The sequence below is a fragment of the Physella acuta genome, unplaced genomic scaffold (genome assembly GCF_028476545.2).
Source record: "Physella acuta isolate Inbredline_101_S28 unplaced genomic scaffold, ASM2847654v3 ptg000222l, whole genome shotgun sequence".
Lineage (NCBI taxonomy): Eukaryota > Metazoa > Mollusca > Gastropoda > Physidae > Physella > Physella acuta.
The window spans coordinates 63,074-85,897 of NW_026731741.1; the positions used below are offsets into that span (position 1 = coordinate 63,074).

General features: G+C 38.2%; 1 protein-coding gene across 7 annotated transcripts in view; it reads left to right on the top strand.

Annotated features, from left to right (window-relative positions):
- LOC131937793 (methyltransferase-like protein 27) overlaps nucleotides 1-20,526 on the top strand; it is a 29,495-nt gene extending 8,969 nt beyond the window's left edge. For 3 of the 7 annotated variants that reach the window (XM_059295438.1, XM_059295434.1, XM_059295433.1), the window contains exons 2-6: nucleotides 15,042-15,192; nucleotides 18,507-18,641; nucleotides 18,954-19,089; nucleotides 19,790-19,882; nucleotides 20,170-20,526. In XM_059295438.1, the coding sequence (XP_059151421.1) occupies nucleotides 15,085-15,192; nucleotides 18,507-18,641; nucleotides 18,954-19,089; nucleotides 19,790-19,882; nucleotides 20,170-20,375 (678 nt within the window). In that variant the 5' untranslated portion in view covers nucleotides 15,042-15,084 and the 3' untranslated portion in view covers nucleotides 20,376-20,526. The other 4 variants (XM_059295436.1, XM_059295432.1, XM_059295437.1 and 1 more) reach the window with 4 other exon arrangements.
- Nucleotides 20,527-22,824: the final 2,298 nt, after the last annotated feature.

The window sequence follows — 22,824 nt, forward strand, 5'->3', positions numbered from 1 at the left end:
CTTCTTAGAATCCGACTTTTACCTAGTCTCTTTGCGACATCAATTTATATAGAAAAACATGTAAAAAACGTGGAAAATTAAAAATTTAGTCTAAGAACCGGGTTTGCAAATTTTATTCTGTTTTTAAATGAGAATGATTTTCTGAAGTTTATCAACGTTTGTAAATAATTTTCTGTTTATAATTTATAATAGAGAGAATATTTGTTTCTACATAAATACGCATTTTAATATTCTACACATATTGCAGATCTTTGATCTAGCAACAGCGGCAAGTACTCTTCTTAATCAGGTCCGATAACCACTTGAACAATTCAATGTCTGCAGTTTATGGCCTGTAATAAAATTATATTATTTAATAAACACAAAGGCTACATGTGCATTTGTTAGACTTCAGATTCAGAAATACTTGGTAACATTAATAACAAATATGAGTTTCAACAAATGTATAAGTATATACCATAATTCCAAACCAAAATACGCGCCAATCGGGAAACTGAGGGTCCGGTCCTTTTATGGTCACAGTAAAGGACCTGTCCCATAAGCCTTTCAGACTCAGGGATTGGTCATTATCCACCACCCCAACTGGACAGTCTGGCGGCAGCAGAGGCGTAGCGACCCTTCCCGGCGCCCGGGGACAAACTTTTCGATTTGCGCCCCCCTCAAGAATTCGATTTGCATCCCCCCCTCAAACTTTCGATTTGCACCCCCCCCCCTCAAGATTTCGATTTGCACCCCGCCCCCTCAAGATTTCGATTTGCACCCCGCCCCCTCAAACTTTCAATTTGCACCCCCTCAACCTTTCAATTTATTTTTCCAACCCATTTTGGCGCCCCCTAAGGTCGGCGCCCGGGGACGCTACTGGGCGGCAGGGTCAGAGGTCACTGTGCGCGATGTGGTATGTGGTTGACCAAAGATGGAGGAAGTGAATGTAGAAGAGGGGGTGGGGTTGCACAAAATGGTTTTACCGTCACAATCTGTCACTCATAAATAAGGTCGGCATGTAGTGGGAGGAGGTTGATGTAATCAATACATCTTATTTTAGTTAATCTCCCCCCCCCCATTCTTCCCTATGCAATGGTGCGGTATGACGCAAAGCACGATATGGGCCTTAGTGGAATGTGACGATCGAACATACGGTAGGAGAACCTAACTAATACAAGCCAAGCTTAAGTAGCAGAGCTTGATCATTTGGGACTCTGTCAGGTCATGGCAGTGCAGTTGGGTCTGAGAGACGGTAGGTTGAATAATTTCGTCGCTTTTTGTCCCTCGTTACACCGAATCATAATTGCATTAAATGACAATGCACTTATGCCATATATTGAAAATATTGATTTTGGTAATTTCAAATTATAATTAAGTTTTTTAATTAAAGTAAAGCTTTGTTCTTAAATAATTGTCCTGAACTTATTTTGACAAAAATCATTGACTAGCCCTGTGTACCGGTAACGTCAAATGGCTAACTGCTAATATTTGTTAATGCTGTATGACTCAGTGTGATTCGACTAGTTGTAGTGTAGAGGCGCGTGCGGCGTCAAAACGGCCAATGACAAAACGGCCTCGTCAAAACGACCCCGCCAAATCGGCCCCGACATAAGAGCTCCGTCAAATTGACCCCGTCAAAATGGCCAGCGACATATGGAACCCGCCATAAAGGCTCCCGTTATATAGGCTCCCGTCATTTAGGCTCCCGACAAATAGGATCCCGTTATATAGGCTCCCTACAAAAGGGCTCCAGTCAATAAGGCTCCTGACAAATAGGCTCCCGTCATTTTGGCTCCCCATATATAGGCTCCCGTCATTTAGTTTTTTCCACAAAACGGCCCCCGTCATTACGACTCCCGACAAATAGGCTAGCGTCATTTTGGCTCACGACTAAAAGGCTCCTGTCAATTTGGCTCCAGACAAAAGGACCACTGACAATACCGTTTCTGTAGAGACTAAGTCTCCCGGTAAAGCGGTCTCATTGAATATGACACCAGCCAGTGGGACCCCTTTATCAATATTCTTTAGAGTTAGCTTATCCAACACTCTTAAGTAATACAACGTATGTATCTCTTGTTCGGCAGGCCTTATTTTTATATTAGTTTATCTATTATAAAATATAGTATGTTTTAATTTAAGGGTCATCTATCTATGACTTCCATAATTGAGTCGGTTATAGGCTGTTCCAACTCAGTGTGTGGAGAGAAGGGTCCGCGCTGTACCTTCCTACCTCCAGTATGCTTGTAGGTTATCAAAACAAAATGTCCTATAAACATCATGTATATCGTACATTTTCACTTCCGTGCTCGCTTTTATGCAACAGATCTTTACTGTTGTAAATTAAACATTATCAACATTTTAGAATTGGTGGATTTTAGCTGTTAAGGGCTTGATTTGTTTGTGAATTGATGTTGGTTCATGAAAAACAATTACATTCAGGCATTAAAAAGAGGATATAGTAGTAGTGGAGGTAGGACAAAATGGTTACTTTTATGCCAATAGTGGTCATGCCATTTATTTGTCTGGAGCCAATATGTCGGGAGTCATTTTGTCGGGAGCCAATATGTCGGGAGCCACTTTGTCGGGAGCCAGTATGTCCTGAGCCTATTTGTCGGGAGCCAATATGTTGAGAGTCCATTTGTCGGGAGCCTAAATGTCGGGAGCTCATTTGTCGGGAGCCTATATGTCGCGAGTCAATATAACGGGAGCCAATTTGACGGGAGCCAATAGGTCGGGGTCCTTTTGACGGGGCTACTTTGACTGGGTCGTTTTGTCGGGCGTCGATTTGACGGGGTCATATTAACGGGGCCGTTTTGACGGGGCCGATTTGTCCCGGACCGTTTTGACAGGGCACCGTAGAGGCGCCACATCATTGATCCTCTGGGTATTGAACCCTTACCTCGATCCCCGCTTGCCATCACACACACATACACACCCACCCACCAAGACGCACACTTACTACTTATGATATACCCACACGCCCCTTCTGCAAACTTTGTTATTTGTGGATGGACGATTACTCGATGTTTACACAGATACAATTACTGCCACTCTGGAGCGGGAGGAGAAATGTGTGTGTTTCTGTGCGTCTGGGGGAGGGGGGGGGGGGTTGATGGAGCTGATTATGTTTTTTTTTAAAAAAAATAACTAATAAAGTACAGTGATATCCTGTTCAAATCATACATTATAGAACGAACTTCGCCGCTTCTGTTGAACTGTAGTATGAAATAATGCTTTAATCGAACCAATCGCTGACTAGTAATAAACCTGCTGAGCTTTATGGGACGCAGCAAGGGGAGGGTAGGTGGGGCGTCCGCGGGCGAGAATCCTGTGGGGCACCAAACAGTGTAAAATAAAAGATAATGCTTATTCTGATCTGCATTACTTAATTATACACAGGGGTTTCTCGTTGATTTGACTGTTTTCTACATTAATTGTGTGGCAGGGGGCCATTTCACTAATGTTAATAACTATATAAGTGAGGGGGGGGGGGGGGCTATTAATTTTGCGACCCCCCCCCCCCCCCGGGCGCCGGAATGGATAACTACGCATCTGAATGACGCTGATACAATCACGGCACCTCATGGATAAATGGGGTTTGACATCAGTCTTAGTTAAATTACGTAAGAACATTCATCATCTTTTGCAGGGCCTTCAGAGTTTTACCAGCACTGAATTTTTCCATTTAATGCTGTGCTCTAATATGCTTTTTTTAAAAAAAAAATTCTAATGCAATGAACAGCACCGGACAGATAAGCCAGAAATTGAGGCCACGCGTCGGAAAATACACCATAGCAACAGTTAAACGTTATTAGTTTGAGTTTCCTTGAATTTCCTATCTTCTGGTATCACAGCAACGCTGGACGGGGATGCTAGTATAGCATAATTACAGACAACTCTCCACAACCCATTATCTTGTATAACAGATACAAGATCCATTTATACGTCAAGAGCAATTTAAATTTGCTATGCTCTCTCCACGACTTAACACAACCGTTTCAATTTATTTAACACCCTGCAATATATTTGTTGTATATTTGTGCACGTTAACTGTAAGAACGAATAAATAGAATAATATTAATACACCCCCCCCCCAGACGTTAAACCTGTTGCTAGTATCGATACCGAGAGCGAGGCTGTAGCAGACGATGGCCTAGTTGTGACCGGATTTACTTCCTTCTTCGATTTTTTTTTCCTCCGCGACCGGTCAGACAGCGCCGCCAACACTACAGAAGAGCGGGCTAGGGAGTCTGGCATTACTTTTATTTCTTCACCCCCCCCCCCCTCCTCCCTCCCCCTTTCACACAAATTCTGCTCCACAAATTCTGGACAGTAGTCGCTCCGATAAAAGGAAGAGGTGGTGTGTTCTATTTTTAGAAATGAGTAGCAGTCTGTGATTCCCCCCCCCCCCCCCCCCCCGGAGAGCATATCTGATTTAAAAAAAAAAAGGTGTGGTGGCCTACACTCGGCGTACTCACACACTACCGTTACGCAGTTCAGTCCGAGTCGGCATGGCAACGTCTGCCGACTGATGAATTTTGCCGCTCTTCCTTCACAGCAGACGAACGTTCGTCTGCTAGCCGATGGACACGTATGTACACTACAGCCATTTAATTTTAATTAAGAAAATCGATATGTTGTTCTTGGAGGATTTACAGTATGTTAATTTACGTCATAAATAATGAGGTAAGGCTATTGTACTAAGAGCTGACTTGATTGGCCGTAGAAGACACGTTACATATTACATCATCTTGAGGTAAGTCAGAATGAATCTTTTTTAATGCTTCATTCTCTAATGTTTTTCAATGTTATATGTAAATACTGTTAAATAGACGCGTGACAGTTGTATTTATGACTGAGAGCTGAGTGTAGCCTACATGTTCACAATATCATCAAATTCTAGAAATTTCCATCCCGGTTGACACAACTGGGTTAAAGACGTCAAATGATGACTCATCTTCTTCAACAGGACAGTGGCATTACAGGACAGGGGGTGGGGGTGGTGGGAAGAGCTAGTGTACAAGCTACAAAGTTCGAATCCCGACTTCCTAAAACGACCGAAGACAGCAAAACAGGGACTAATAGTATACAAAAGTATTATTAGAATTTGAAGATAGATGATCATTAAAAGTAGTTTACTTACTATTATATATTTTTTTAAAGAAATTAAAAATAGGCCATATTCAGATTTAAAAAAAACAAACAAGACCCACCAAGTATCTAGATATAGATAAATAGATTTTTAGGGAAGAGTTAAAACGCAAAATTGATATTCTACGTCTATTCTACTCATTTTCGATTTAAGCAGGCATATATTTAGATTTGTTTTTAAAATAAATCAAATAATGTTAAGAGAAATCTAGTTAACTAGCATCGACTCGGGGTATTATACATGAAATAATTTGCAACGCGATCACACACCTTTGTGTAGTAACTGAATGACACCTTTAATTGTGTGGTAACTGAATGACATCTTTGATTGTGTGGTAACTGAATGACATCTTTGATTGTGTGGTAACTGAATGACACCTTTGATTGTGTGGTAACTGAATGACATCTTTGATTGTGTGGTAACTGAATGACATCTTTGATTGTGTGGTAACTGAATGACATCTTTGATTGTGTGGTAACTGAATGACATCTTTGATTGTGTGGTAACTGAATGACATCTTTGATTGTGTGGTAACTGAATGACACCTGTGGTTGTGTGGTAACTGAATGACATCTTTGATTGTGTGATGATTGGATTACACCTTTCATTGTGTGGTAACTAAATGACACCTTTGATTGTGTGGTTTGTGACACATTTGGTTGTGTGGTAACTGAATGACACCTTTGATTGTGTGGTAACTGAATGACACCTTTGATTGTGTGGTAACTGAATGACACCTTTGATTGTGTGGTAACTGAATGACACCTTTGATTGTGTGGTAACTGGATTAATTTTGTGCATTTTTGATGTGTGATTTTTTTGTTGTCATTAATGTTTTAGATAAAAGTTAAGCTACTTTTAAATCCAAAATCTCAATCTAAAGACGCACACTCCAATATTTTATTACATACCTTTATATTTTAATACCGAATTGATGAACTTACTTTAACAAATCTTTTCAAATGCTACCAAACCTCCAACCTGCCTATATCATACAAATTAAATGTCTTCTTAGTTAAATAGACAAAGTTTGTGTTACGGAATTTATATGGCTCTCAAAGTCTGGGTAACACACAGCAAGGTTACAATCAGTACGAGAGGTTGGGAGGGGGAGTTTCCTTGTCGTCTGACACAATGTAGGGGGGGGGGGTGTGACATTAAATCGAATAAAAACAACATAATCGCATATCGACTGATAAGACAATAACTCTTCCTGTTGCGTTGTATAAATCAGAGGGAAAACACACAGAGGCACCAATGCTAGGTAAACATGTCAAACGTCAAACTTGGCTGGGTCGTGACCTCGAGGTCAGACTTGGCTGGGTCGTGACCTTGAGGTCAGACTTGGCTGGGTCGTGACCTTGAGCAGTGTTTCTTCCAGACTTTTTTCACCTTGGGTGCACTTGATATTTTCGGGGGGTGGGGGGTGGGGAAGGCGGACATTTTCCGGGGGGCTGACACTGGTAAAAGTATATATTTTCTATATAAATTCCATTTCGTTCGGGGGGGGGGGGAATGCCTTGAAAAAACTCTGACCTCGAGTTTCCGCAATGGCATACTTCCGCCTTGTGACGCCACTGAAATCAAATGGTCACATGATTGTGGCGTTAGAATATAAAGATTTTTAATTTTTTTTTTCAATCTCTCTGTATTTGTAAATGTTATTGCAAAAATTCCTAAAATAGTAAAGTACTACATAAAATATTTTATAACTTTTTGAACTTTTAAATTGCGTAAAGCTGTTAGTAAGACAAAATGGGGGGCACCAAAAGGGAAGAAAAAAATAATAATAAAAAAGCTCATCTTAAGCTGTGGTATTAAAGTATTCACATAGTTAAGAAAGTAAACGTATACAAGGATTTACCTTTCGATTCAATGATTTTCTACATTGATTGTGCAATAGTGAAGTGTTTAGCTAAAACCACATTACGTGGAACAATCATGAAGATTAGCAGGATATTTAAACAATAGCTATAGATCGCGTTGTTTGACAAAAACTCAATTAGTCTAGCACCACAGCTGTCTAATCGTTTCTTTATACACAAACATATTTAGGTCGGGTATGTTTCAAATTGGATTAAAAGATATTGGGCTTAACTGGCAAAACATACAGATTAATAATATTCAATTAAAACTTTCATGATTTAAGGAGTACAAAAGCAGGATAACCTAGATACACACCTGATATTCCAACTACAGTGCCTTTAAAAGCGTGCTTGATTATGTTGTAATTTTTATTTTAAAAAGCTTAAATATACAAAAATGTAATTCATATAATAACATTTAAAAACATCTCTTCATACATTTCTAAATAGGCCTAATGTCGTAAACTAGTTAGGGTTATAGTGCTGCTTGTCTGTTTCTAATGGAAGGCGTAGGGTTATAATAGATGTCATTTTGTATTATGTTTGTATGTGTGATCAGTCCACTTAACACTTGCAGATCTGACACAGAACGCTAGCCTTATGTAATCTACTCACTTGTCGTGTTTTATAAGCAATGTTAATCAAACCCGCATTTATTATTTTAGAGAGAGAGGAAGCGTTTAATACAGAAGGAAATATGCTTCTGGTTTGGACATACAACATTTAGATTGTAAGCAACTAACAAAATATTTATAAGAAGTTATTTTTACTATTGTTGATAAGAGAAAATGGGTGGCCTCCTGGTCAGCCCATTAATCCGCTAATGTCTATGAACTACGGTTTTGTCACTTATTTTTTCTATACTTGTGAGATAAATCTAGTCGTATCCTTTAAGTTCCCGCCTGGCGTCTAGGTAAGGTTTTAATTTGTATTAATTTAATACATAAAAACGTCCCTTACCGAACTGTCGCTTCAAATGACTAGGGCTAACATTCAAAACATGTTTAATCACGTAGTGATTTCGAACCATGAAAATACCCGGACTAGTAGGTCTAAACATCTATATATCTATATATATAATTCTCTTCTTCGAGCCGTTAGAAAACAAGCTGTAAACGCTCTCCCTACCTCCCCACCCCTACATGGTTTTAGTGAGCTGTGTTCACTCTAAATGTTTACAAGCAGAGCCAACGATTTTAAACGTAGGGGGGGAGGGTGGAGGGGGGGGGGAGGGAAGGAAGGGGGGGGGGGGTTATGGTCCTTAACGAGCTACTTATAGTGTTTTAAAGAAATATTTTCAGTGTCAGCGTTGGTACTGTCGAATTCACAAATTATGAATTATTGAAAATTAGAAACAACTAAATAGCGGCGTATGTTATGCCGCGGGCCGGCTCGTATATATATAATTCTATTCTGGGAGCCGTTAGAAAACAAGCTGTTAGCGCGCCTTGGAGCCCCCTCTCTTCCTCTCTAGGAAGTCTGGTGAGCTGTGGTTCACGCTAAATGTTTACAGTCGTAGAGCCGGGTTTAGTGACGGCTATTAGGGGCAGATCATTTAGTTTGAAACGATTTTAAACTTAGGGGATGTAGTTAAGAGGAGGCTGCTTTCACGGGGGGGGGGGGGGGGGGGGGTATGGGTTGGGGGGAAGGGGGGGGGGGGGTTATCGTCCTTAACGACTTACTGATAGTGTTTTAAATTTAATATTTTCAGTGACAGCAGTGGTACTGTCGAATTCACAAATTATGAATTACTGAAAAGTAGAAAATAAAACAACTAAATAGCGGCGTATCATGAATGATATGCCGCGGGTCGGCTCGTTTTTTTATTATGTTTAGTTTAAAGCGGGTCCTTTTTAGCGCAATTTCCATACTGACAATTGCGATTATTAACTCGTCAAGGATGGATGTGTGTCCGATGTGTGTCCGCAGCTTTAAGTCGTATCTCCTCCTCAACGAAGCAATATCGAGGACTAGTTCCAAAAGCAAATATGTTAAGAAAATCCGAGGATGATTGTGGGTCAAAAAAATTTCCGGAATTCCTTCCTGGATTTCCCGGAAAAGCCAAAAAAAACCTCGAAAAAATGCAGTTTTTGGCCCATATCTCGGCAACCAGACTACTTAGCGACTTGAAACATTATCAATCGATTCCTGCCATAATTAAGAACAATATTGCCGAAGAAAGTTTTCAAAAATATCCTTTCGTTCGGTCAGAAAAATTTAATTAAGGAAATTGCGCTTAAATTGTCACTAGACTTTTTATTAACTTGTTTTTGTTATTAGATGGATTATCTATAAACGTTTTATGCAAATAGTTTTGAGCAGAAAGCGATGACAGCCGATGTTAACATTAACTTTCTATATTGAAATTATATCCAAACTTCTGACTTTCTTCTTTTTATTCCTTTCGGCTGCCTAAGGAGCATAACTAAATGTGATTTATTTTAAAGCTTAAACCCTATCAATCCAGCATTCCCCATACATCTTTCGAACGATTTTCTGCATTTACCTTCATGTTGTTTTTTGGCTTCCCCTCCTCCTCTACCCCCGTGGATTCTACACCACTCTACTAGTTTTATTAACTGTCCTTCCGGGGGGGGGGGGGTCTCTATCCACCACCTTTCAGAGGCGTAGCGAGGGGGGGCGGGGGGCATATGTCCCCGGGCGCCGACCTTAGGGGGGGGTGCAAATCGAAAGTTTGAGGGGGGGTGCAAATGAAAAGTTCGAGGGGGGGGTGCAAATCGAAAGTTTGTCCCCGGGCGCCGGGGAGGGTCGCTACGCCTCTGCCACCTTTTCCTTTCTCTTATTTTATTATACACTGTCACCATTTGTCTCCGAGACATTGTAAAAAAAAAGACATCAATTGTGCTAAAGATCCTGAGTTGGTTTTGTTGATAATGCACTTGAATTTATCGCCACTGATTCTAATCTGAAATAGGTAGTTCTAATGGGCTGTCGTAAAGGGTGGCTAAACATCTGGACAGAAACTATAACACATGCATCCGGTCGATTGCTAAGTTTATGGTCACATATGCATGTTTTGATAAGTGCAGAAACAAATGCCCTGAACACACTTGTATTTATGTATTTACTGATTCAGTTTACTGAGATTTCACTGTACACATTTTACCCCTCCTATTCATACCTGCATGTCTACACATAGACCCCCCCCCCCCCGACCCCCCAGCCGTGTCACATTAGCAGATCATTCCATTCACATTGGCGTAGGTAGGGGGTTAGGTTTGGGGAGGTCTGCCATGGTGCCGACCACTAAAGGGGCGCCAAAAGGGGTAGAAATGTAATCAAAAAGCTAATTTTCAGCCTATTATATTACACAATGTACGATAATAAAATAAACGGCTGGGGGAGCTTTGAACACTGATTCATCTGTTTTCTACCTTTATTTTGTAACAGTTAAATGAATACCCTAAAGAATCAATGGCCAGTAAAATTCGTTTCAGACTTAGGTAAAACAAATTTAAAAAAAAAAAAAAACCTTTATAATAACAATCTTTTAAATACATTTAAAATAATAAAACAAAACAAACTTGCTTTCTTCTATAAAACTTTTGTCGTTAAAATATGTAAGAAAATTCATAAGCGACCAAAGCTTTTGATTCGAGAAAGCAGGTTGCAATAGGACGAAGATATAAAAGTACAGAAAGAAATGAGCGTTAAGTGTGGGGAAAGTAGACATACCTTACTTCTACAACACATTTAATCACAGGTTACGATTTCCTGGTGCTTTTGTATGGGTGATTTATTGTTTCTTGACATGAACTGCTTCTACGAACGTCTGGATTTGCTCTAGGTTAATTACATTGAAATTACAATTTTCTGAACTGTTCGATCGATAGTTATGTTTGGCCGGGGGATGAGAAAGGGGAGGGGGGTGGTGGTGGAGTGGGAGGGTACAATAGTGGAATCGAGTGCTAACAGAGAAAGGGGAGTAGAAGCAGATGGTTAAAGAAAACAAGAGTCGTTGAACTGGCACATCACGTGATAAAATGCAGCAGGTACGATAATTTGTACACCTCCGCAAACGAATCGTGTCCAAATTATTTTTTTCTTTGCAAATTTCAAGCGTTCCATATAAAATGAAGACAAAATAATAGTGTGATTTTTTTTTTCAACTTAAAGATCGGTGGCCTTTTCCGTGTTGCAACAATGAAAGCGGATTTATAATTATCCAACTGACAATCTTGTTAACAAAACTATTGATGTTTTGAATGCACGTATCAAGTACTTAGTGCAAACGATGAAGCCTTGTTTAAAAAACAACGGGTGACGTTTTTTAATAACAACTACACAAAGATGAATTTTGTTTCCTAGCAACATATTCACATCCAGGCTCCAGTCTCATAGAATGCATTAGCTTGCTTCTAATATCCTGATAGTAATGTTATCATATCGTCATAGATCTACTTGCTCAATAAAATACTAAGGCTAGCAGTGGGTATCGTGTATATTTTAGTAACACAGTCGATGTTTCTTGATGTATAATTTGCTACTGAAACTTTGGTGGACGGTGGCACTGATTAAAAGAGTATATATTTTCTATATTAGATATAGTTTTTTTTTCCTATTTCATCTATGGAAGGGGGAGGGACATTAAACTTGCTCCAGTGGTGGGGCTGGGAGGGGGGGGGGGGGTAGTGGTCTCCTCCAAGTAAGAGATATACTTAAGGCGATGCGATACAACCAAGATAGGAAGTGTAGGGGTTACGCCTCTGATTGTTGTTTTGTCATTTAATTATACAGCCAACAACCTCAACAAATAAACCAAGATAGGAAGTGTAGGGGTTACGCCTCTGATTGTTGAGTTTTGTCATTTAATTATACAGCCAACAGCCACAACAAATAAACCAAGATAGGAAATGTGGGGCTACGCCTCTGATTGTTGAGTTTCGTCATTTAATTATACAGCCAACAGCCACAACAAATAAACCAAGATAGGAAATGTGGGGCTACGCCTCTGATTGTTGAGTTTTGTCATTTAATTACACAGCCAACAGCCACAACAAATAAAACATCCTGTGCCACACTGTCCCATCTAATACCCAAACTAGTAATCTTATGCTAGATTTAAAAACAGGGTACAACAACCCCTCCAGAACAAGAAAATATTACTTACACTGAGAGATAAACATAGTCATTAAAATATTACCGGTTTGCTTCGTCTATGTTAATTATTTTAACTATATAACAAGGTATTGATCTCACACAGGATAATGTTAAGTTTGTTGACAAAATATCTCGTCTTTCAGACTTAACTTTTTTTTTTTAAAAACCGCCTTATCTTACAAATTATTCATCGTTATTCTCTAGACAGCTTGTATTATACTTAAAGTTGTTAATTTTTCAGGCTTTAGAGAACTGTGGACTCTTGTTGACACACGATTGACATACTCTGACTGTATGATTTTTATATTCTACGTCTAGACGTTTTTTTTTAAAAATTATTTGCTTGAACAATTCCATTGTCCCGTCTAAAATTGGATTTCATCCCCCCCCCCCCCCCCACCCAACAAGACAGCCTATGTTATTGTTCGGCTACCTTTGAAGCAGGATTTAACAATCATGATTCAACGACAGTTTGTATTCTTAATGAAGACATTCATATATATATATATATATATATATATATATATATATATATATATATATATATATATATATATATATATATATATATATATATATATATATATATATATATATATATATGATTTTATATTTTGTAAAGCCTACAGGCAGATCAATTTAAACAACATTTTTCAGCTTCTATAAGTAAAATGTTTATGTTCATCCCTCATTGTCTTTATGGCTCATTTAAGATATGAAATGGACACTCATCCTTCGAGTGCTTGTTGCGAATGTGCGCGCATAGCCCGGGGTCACGAGGGCAGCGTTTGAAAAGGTGAACATTTCACAGTTCTATTTATAGCACATGCTCAGATTAATGCAGGCAGCTTCGCTAAGCTTTTAAGTAATCGGCTGAACATAATGGTGATGTTTCTACCTATGGCACTCATTTGGCACGCCTCTCTCTTTGTATGTCTAACCATCTGGTCTTTGTTCTGTACATTGTCTTCTGAATAGGTTCTTTTGAGTTTATATAACACAATCATTATAAACTACTAAGATTATTGAAACTAATATATATATATATATATATATATATATATATATATATATATATACCACTCCCCCCCCCCCCCCCCGTTTGTGCTTTTCTGCAAACATGTCGTTACACAGTAGCCTATATACATTTATAAAACGTATCAACTAGTCATAAGAAATTAAGGAGTTATAACCTAATAATAATTGCGCCTCATGACTTACGCACTAAAACGACGCCGCACTAGTACTGGCTGCGCTAAATACTGCCGTCATTTTTAACACACAATTTTACGGATGAAAACATTTTTGTGTGTTAATCATTACATCTGAGTTGGGGTATTTTTTTAAAATTTGCACTGATATTTTATTACGCAGCTTGTGCCTCGTCTCTACACGAACCCGATAACTTGCACTTCCTCGAGAAAAGTCCCATTGACTCCGTGAACGAACGATCAGTTCGCATTTCCTGCTTGGGTACTTGAATATATAGTTTCCTGTGTGATCTAGACCTAGATCTAGATCTGTGTTGATAGAAGGTAATACAAGCTATTTCAGTCAATTCACGTCTTCTAAAATTACTGGGTTTTCCGTGAAGCAATTGACAGACTTCATGCATTATTTACTTGCACTAGATATTGATTAAAATCATAATTAAATACGACTATAAATAATTATAAATTGCATGCACAGAGTAAAATAGACATCGGTCATTATTGATTATGCTAGCCAGTATATTGTTGTCAGTCTTACTACTTTTTTGGCGTGGTAAAAGGGCGCTACCATGCAGACAAATAATGGTAATACCTGGCATATATAATATAGTCGATACCAGGACTTAAATATAAGGGCGATACCAGGCCTACAGATAAGCGTGATACCATGTCTACAAATAAGGTGTTACTAGGCCTACAAATAAGGGCGATACCATACCAACAGACAAAGGCGATACCATGCCAATAGATAAAGGCGATACCAGGCCTACAGATAAGGGCGATACCGGGCCGACAAATACCAGGCCTACAGATAAGGGCGATACCAGGCCGACGAATACCAGGCCTACAGATAAGGGCGATACCAGGCCTACAGATAAGTGCGATACCAGGCCACCAGACAGACAAATACCAGGCCTACAGATAAAGGCGATACAAGGCCTACAGATAAGTGCGATACCAGGCCACCAGGCAGACAAATACCAGGCCTACAGATAAGGGCGATACAAGGCCTACAGATAAGTGCGATACCAGGCCACCAGGCAGACAAATACCAGGCCGACAAATAAAGGCGATACCAGGCCGACAAACACCATGCCTACAGATAAAGGCGATACCCGACCTACAATGTATTGAACCTTGCCTTGTCTGTCGCACCAAAGAACGCATCCCATACAGGTGGAGTTACACACAAAAACCTTTACGACCCACTCAGTCAATGCCCTGACAAGTAGATCTGTCAGAACCTGGTTCAATATGGCTAAATATAATTCGTTTTTATCATGGGAGGCCGGTTCTGGATAGCAATATATCATCATTAGTACATTAATAACTAGCTATGTATGGGTATCTAGATTGAAAAAAACCCCACATATTTACGTTTGTATGTTAATATACATGTAATGTAGAATTATTCCGATCTCTCCACTCTAAAGAAATGAGGGTTCTGACCATCTAATATATACCGAGTTTTTTTCAGACATCTCTCATGGCGGGAGGGGGGGGGGGGTTGTCCCGGGTTTTTTCTACCGCTCCCCTATAATTTATCCAGTATCCGCCTCCAGAACGTAGCAACCCCCATCCCTGTAAGTTTTCAATTTCCCTCCCTTCTCCCCCTCCCCCAAGTAAAAAAAAATCAAAGCAACCCTGATGATGTATTAGTTGGGTTCATATTTTTGAAAACTAACATACTTTAAATTATCCTACCACCAGATTCCATATATCACAAGAAGACACGAACCAAACCCAGCTTAAAATGGCACAAGCTTCAGCCGCTAACGACTTCGCTCACGAACCTGGTCTCTCAAAGGAGGAGATAGCCAGACGTTACTCGGAGTGGGCGAAAGGTGCACAGTACGAACAGGTAAAGAAAATGTTCACCATTATATTCTATATTCAGCACCTCTATTCCGCTTTACTAAATTTTAAAATTTTCGCTTCATGTCGGTGTAATTGTAGATTAGGGTTATCCTGAATTGACTTAGATAAGCGCCGAAGATGCACACTTAAACAGTTTTCGTATCAATCTCACTTCTGAATGCTTTGAACTGGGTACTTAGCAGGAAGAGGTGTGTGGGATTTACACACAGGAAGTGTGGAAGGGGGGGGGGGGGGGCGTCGTTCTGGTATTATATTTCTCGTTCGTAAATAATACAGGTCTTTAACACGCACACGCACACACAAACACACACACACAGACGAACACACACGCGCGTCTGCCACCTATCTCTCCCCTCTACCCCCCCCCCCCCTTTCAAGCAGTCTGTTCCTAGTTTTTTAAAAAGGATCACAAATAAGATTTTTTTAAACATGAAGATTGTTTAATATTAAGCACTTATTGAGAATGAATAGTTGTAATAATACTGATAAGTTATATGGCCACGAATCAATTTCCTAGAAGACTGAGACGATTTAGAGTTTGAGCATAATGCTGCATCTTTCATGAAAAAAAGGCCGAAACAAAAAATTGGGCTAAAAAGTCTGACAGTCTTGAATAATTAAGAAAAGCGATGTTTAGCTGCATTGAATATGTTACCAAAAATAAACTAATTTTTTTTCTTTAAGCCGCATTAAAAAAGGCCATGATATTTATCCGATGTAATGCCCTACCTGATAGTCGCCCTATATATAGCAAATGCAGTGGATATTAGACAATATTACCATCGATTGAACTTTATGGCAGTCACGTGATTACCTCCCCTCGTCACCCTCCTACAATGTCACTTGATTTACCCCCCCCCCCCCAAATCAACTCACCACAACGTCACTCGATTACCTTCCTTCTTCACCACCAGGGTCACGATTACCTCCCCTAGTCACATCACTACAAGGCCACTTAATTACCTCTCTTTTCCCCCCACACTACAAGGTCACTTAATTACCTCCCTTTCCCCCCACACTACAAGGTCACTTAATTACCTCACTTTCCCCCCACACTACAAGGTCACTTAATTACCTCCCTTTCCCCCCCACACTACAATGTCACTTAATTACCTCCCTTTCCCCCCACACTACAAGGTCACTTAATTACCTCCCTTTCCCCCACACTACAAGGTCACTTAATTACCTCCCTTTCCCCCCACACTACAAGGTCACTTAATTACCTCCCTTTTCCCCCACACTACAATGTCACTTAATTACCTCCCTTTCCCCCCACACTACAAGGTCACTTAATTACCTCCCTTTTCCCCCACACTACAAGGTCACTTAATTACCTCCCTTTTCCCCCACACTACAAGGTCACTTAATTACCTCCCTTTCCCCCCCACACTACAAGGTCACTTAATTACCTCCCTTTTCCCCCACACTACAAGGTCACTTAATTACCTCCCTTTTCCCCCACACTACAAGGTCACTTAATTACCTACCTTTTCCCCCACACTACAAGGTCACTCAATTACCTCCCTTCCCCCCCCCCCCACCCCCCCCCGCACTACAAGGTCACTTGATTACTTCCCCTCTTCAGCATTACACTGCTGACACTCAGGTACACGTTGAAACCTCACATCATATTAAAACCATGCTTAAAAATATGGGAATTCTAAAACAATTTTTTTAAAAAGCCTTATCAATGATAATAGCATGTAAATTTAGATTAGATCGATGAACACGACCTGTCGTCTGCTAGTTGCATGCCCAGGCCTTTGTTTACACTGCATTAGCCTGTTGTATCCTCACATAATTTATGCCTATGTCGTTGTAGCGTTCACACAGCCACATCTATCAGACAATCATTAAAGTGTCTAGAAATTTTTTTTTTTTTACAACCTTCTCTGCCCAATTGAGACAGACATAAAGAGGTGTTAATGGCTTCAACCTTGAAAGTGCTATTTCAAAAAAAAAAAGTTTGGACCAGTTATTCCAATCTAATTTACTTATTTATTTATTTATATTTGAACGTTGGCTTACATTTGACTCAACTGAACTGGGGAAAAAAGCGAAAAGGTTTTAAAAGGGTAGCAACCCTTCCTTCCCCCCCCCCCCCCCCTCCGCCACAACCACCGAGATGTCTCTTTTTTTTAAACAGTGAATCTAGTGACAAGGAGACATTGTTTTGACAATCGTAAAATCTAATACAAACTAGGTCTGCGCGTGAAGCTGGTAATGTATGAAGTGAACCATGTCAGTTAATGTCATGTTCATATGTATGCACAAAAATGTGCTAGATCTAATCTAGATCTTTATTTAGATCTCTAGATCTAGGTCTTTTATTTGTTTTTTAAGGTTTCATTTTTTAAAAGCTTAATTCCCCTAAGTGATGCATCAACTACACATCCCTACCCCTGGTGGTTAAAATTCAAAATGAATAGTATTAAGAATAAAAATCTTTTAATGGACAGTGGGAGAATCTCTGTGAGATTTTACTGAGATTCTAGGAGTCATTTCCCGCGAGATTTAAAAAACCCTCCCCCCCCCCACCATAAAAAACAACAACACCAGCTTCGATAGGTCTTTTAAATTATATTTTACTGTACACCTTGTTACTACACCATATAGATAGCTAGATATTTCTAACTGGGTTATGTCAAGGTAATCTAATATATTGCAGGATAAAAAAGAACCTCCTTTAGGCCTACAGTTTTTCGCGGATCAGTCTGCGCTATTTTTAAATTGAGTCTGTTTTATGCACACAAAGTTAGATTTAGATCGTGCATTAAAAATACATTTGAAGGCTTTGTATTCATCTCTTTACAAATAAATAAAATGAAATCAGATTGCTTGCAATACTTCCATTAAAAACAAATGCAAAGGCTTTAAAAGCAAAAAGGTGTAAGCTTTTTGTGTCGATGAATTAGCCCACCAATCCTTAAAAAAAAAAATCAATTTAATGAAATATGAATTTAAAAATATAACAAAGACAGTGTAATGCAAATAAATCTATTCGTGCTGTACACAACCCCTTACCTAATACAACAAAAGAATCACCTAACCCTTGCTAACAACAAAAGAATCCCCTATTCCTTGCTAACCCCCTTGCTTACAGCCCAAAGCCATATTGTATAATACCATAGCCCTTTGTAATATGACACCAACCCCAGTTTTTTTTGTTATATAACTAAACCAAGTCCTTTTGTTGTATAAAAGTGCATGATCCCTTTTCAAGTGCTTGCAATAACATACTTCTCTTTACCCATCACCCTATTTTAAGTTGTTTTTTTTACCCGATTCTCTTCCCAGGATCTGGGTGAAAAAAACTACCGAGGTCCGTTGATTACAGCAGAGACCATGGCTGAGTTGTTTCCTGATGAAGAAGTCAGGAAGAATCTCTACATTCTTGATGTCGCTGCTGGCACTGGGTTGGTTGGTAGTCAGGTCAGTTTAATACATTGGTAATATGCCAACTAGATAGGTGTTTTCTTCATGAAACAAGTAACTATAATTAACGAGCCCATTTTAGTATTTTTTAGTTAATATTACCCAGAAAATAGATTCTTATTTAAATTTCTAAAGAAAAAAGTCCGTGTAGTAAATTTTCTGTAACAAGGAAATTGTTTCCCCCTCAAAAGATTGATACATATTGAATACGTGACAGTTTTACTATTCACTGTTAAAATGATTATTTCCCTTTGAAATTTTTTACGAATTTTAATTCATTTCAAAATGTTTTTTTTTTCACTCTACCAGCTACAGCGCAAAGGTTTCAGTAAAATCGATGCTCTTGAGCCTAGCGAGGGAATGCTAAACCTGGCCATATCAAAGAACGTTTACACTCGCACATTCCAGAACTTTCTGGGTGAAGACTCCACTAATATTGAGCCTGGTGAGATAATTTAATTAACTTGCTAATCAATAGTTTTAATCATTATTATATATTTTATGAAATAGACAAAAAAAAATGCCTTCAGTTTTGCCTGACAAAAATATTAACAAATCTATTGCACAAATGCTGGTTTTAAATATAATTTACATTCACATTTCTGGGCAGAGTTTCTTCCAGGCATCTCTTCGGGGGGGGGGGGGGGCGGCGAAGAAAGTCTACCCCCCCCCCCCGAACGAAATGGAATTTATATAGAAAATATATACTTTTGACTGTGTCCGCCCCCCCCCCCCGGATATTGTTGTCCGCCCCCCCCCCCCCGAAAATTGTCGTCCGCCCCCCCCCCCCCCCCCCCGAAAATTTCAAGTGCGACCCCCGAAAAAAAAATGTCTGGAAGAAACACTGTTTCTGGAATAACTCAAGGTAGACAACCAGAAAAATCTGTCACAAAATGTTGAATTGTCATTGAAATTAAAACCGTTTGATATAAGCATCATTTAGTTTAGGTTGAATTCAGTCCACAACAAAGATATAACCACAAAACACTGTTTGTTTAACCTATATTTACTCAGTAACCAGACAGATAATATCAGTTACCAGATAAGTTTTTTTTGTTTGCCTTTGTCTTATAAAATTATTGGCTATTTTCATCCAACTTAATGAGTACTTACTTTCATCCTATTGTATAATCCATTATTTTCAGATTACTACGATGTTGCTATAATTTGTGGTGGAATGGGTCAAGGTCACATCCCATGTAATGGGATAGATGAGCTTGTTAGGCTAGTGAAGCCAGGTATTTTTTTATATTACACAGTCAGTTTTATTTGGTTGATGGGCACCTATAATCAGTGATAGAATCAAATTTATTGTAAATTATGATTTTTGTCCGCTTACTATTTAAACAAATATTAAACTTAATGTTTGGAAACAAATATTAATCTTAAAAAATAAAAAATAAAAATTATTAAAAATAATTCAACATGAATCATAATAAATTCAAATATTGACATTTGTTTCTCAGTTTAAAAAGATATACTGATACAATTATGACATACTTCACCAATACATTTCTCCCCGCAGGTGGTCACGTGATGATTGTTATGCGTGAATCATATCTGACAACCGTTGAAGAATACAAAGACAGACTAGAGCCACACATGAAAGAACTGGAACTGGATGGCAAGTGGGAGGCGGTCTCCCGAACTGTGGTGCCCAAGTACTCGTTCGACAACAATGGCGTCATCTATATATTTAAGATTAAAAATAATTCCATAGTTGAAGGATGATTTAATGTTGTTGTTAAATCAAAGTTTTAATTTATTTCTTTTACATCCCTGATGGTATTTATAAATATGATGTATTTGCTAACTAGGAAAATGTTTTCCTAGCACCTGGCAAAACTGAGGGTAACTTTTGGTTTTTATAAAATTGAATATAATATCTTATATATATATATATATATATATATATATATATATATATATATATATATATATATATATATATATATATATATATATATATATATATATATATATATATATATATATATATATATATATATATATATATATATTTATATATATATATATATATATATACATATATATATATATATATATATATATATATATATATATATATAATATAAATACAGGGTGTATTTGTTTATGTTCAATGCTTTTTATGTGAGTGGATCTCAAGCATAACGTTTTGGCACAGCTGTTGATTAATGTGTCTCTATATTATAATTTTTCAGGTATCAATAATGTGGGCCAACTGAGTAACATTATTAAACATTATTTAAATATGTTTTTCATAAATAGATAAATATGTACTTGATACATATATATTATTTATATAAATAATTATATATATATAAATAATTATATATATGTGTATATATATATATATATATATATATATATATATATATATATATATATATATATATATATATATATATATATATATATATATATATATATATATATATATATATATATATATATATATATGCTATACATATATATGCTATAATCCAAAAAAAGAGTATTTTTTTAAAATCTATAGACATTAATAAGGTATATTACCTTTTGACAAATTGCTTATGGTATAAAGGTTAGTCGTGAACTTCAAATTTCCACCCCTGACAACATCAACCTGCCACCCCTGACAATATGACCCTGCCACCCCTGACAACATCAACCTGCCACCCCTGACAATATGACCCTGCTACCCCTGACAATATGAGCCTGCTACCCCTGACAATATGAGCCTGCCACCCCTGACAATATGACCCTGCCACCCCTGACAATATCAACCTGCCACCCCTGACAACATCAACCTGCCACCCCTGACAACATCAACCTGCCACTCCTGACAACATCAACCTGCCACCCCTGACAACATCAACCTGCCACTCCTGACAATATGACCCTGCCACCCCTGACAATATGACCCTGCCACCCCTAACAATATGACCCTGCCACCCCTGACAATATGACCCTGCCACCCGTGACAATATGAGCCTGCCACCCCTGACAACATCAACCTGCCACCCCTGACAATATGACCCTGCCACCCCTGACAATATGACCCTGCCACCCCTGACAACATCAACCTGCCACCCCTGACAACATCAACCTGCCACCCCTGACAATATGACCCTGCCACCCCTGACAATATGACCCTGCCACCCCTGACAATATGACCCTGCCACCCCTGACAATATGACCCTGCCACCCGTGACAATATAAGCCTGCCACCTCTGACAATATCAACCTGCCATCCCTTACATAACCTCACCTGAAATTATCCATTGCTCTAATGCCTTTCATTTGTTTACTTTCCTGTACCAATAAAAAGTAAAATGCTTACACATAATCTGTATTTGTTATAAATGTTGAGTTATTTTATGACACCATGAAACTACATTTCAAGGAATTCAAATCTTGCTGTAGACAAAAATTCCATGTACTGAGTTGTTGCTCATCCTATCCTTGGAATTATTGAATAAAAATACCTTTTTCGTTTTGATGGATTATTAAAGTGTTTTCATGACTATTTGATGTGTCAGAAAATAAATTCTAATCACAACATTTGTATTTATTGTTTCATTGTTCTTGTGTGTGCTAAACCAAAAATATAATTTTGTATAAGAATTATTTTCAAAATCTACATTTTATAATTGTAATGGGTACATAAAGTTACTTTAATTAATTTAAACACAGTCTTAGAAAATTTTAAAATTTAAAACAAGTATGAATCGGATTTGGAAATTTTATGAATGGATGTATATATTTACCTGTGATTGTAGAAAAATCACTGTCTAAATTTAAAAAAAAAAGATAAAGTTACTTCCCTTTTCTTAATATTGTTAGTTAATCACTTATAGAAATGGAATGAATAAGGGAAATAATCATTGGTACTACCTCTGATTGTTCTGCATTTCTATATGTATTTAATTATAATGACTGCTTGAGTGCAATGAATATTGGTTCTATGAATGTTATCTTGTCGAAATAAAATACAACTCACTAAACACTTCACCTTCTAACAACACGACATTTTAACAATATGAGTTTTTATTTCTTAGTTCGGCAGACATAGGTCGAATAGGTTTTTTTTTAGCGTTATCTGTACACTAATCTCTATGTGGAAGTCACACAATAACGCTTAGATAAAACTATCGAACAAATTACTATTACTGATTTAAATGTTTAAAACAATTGA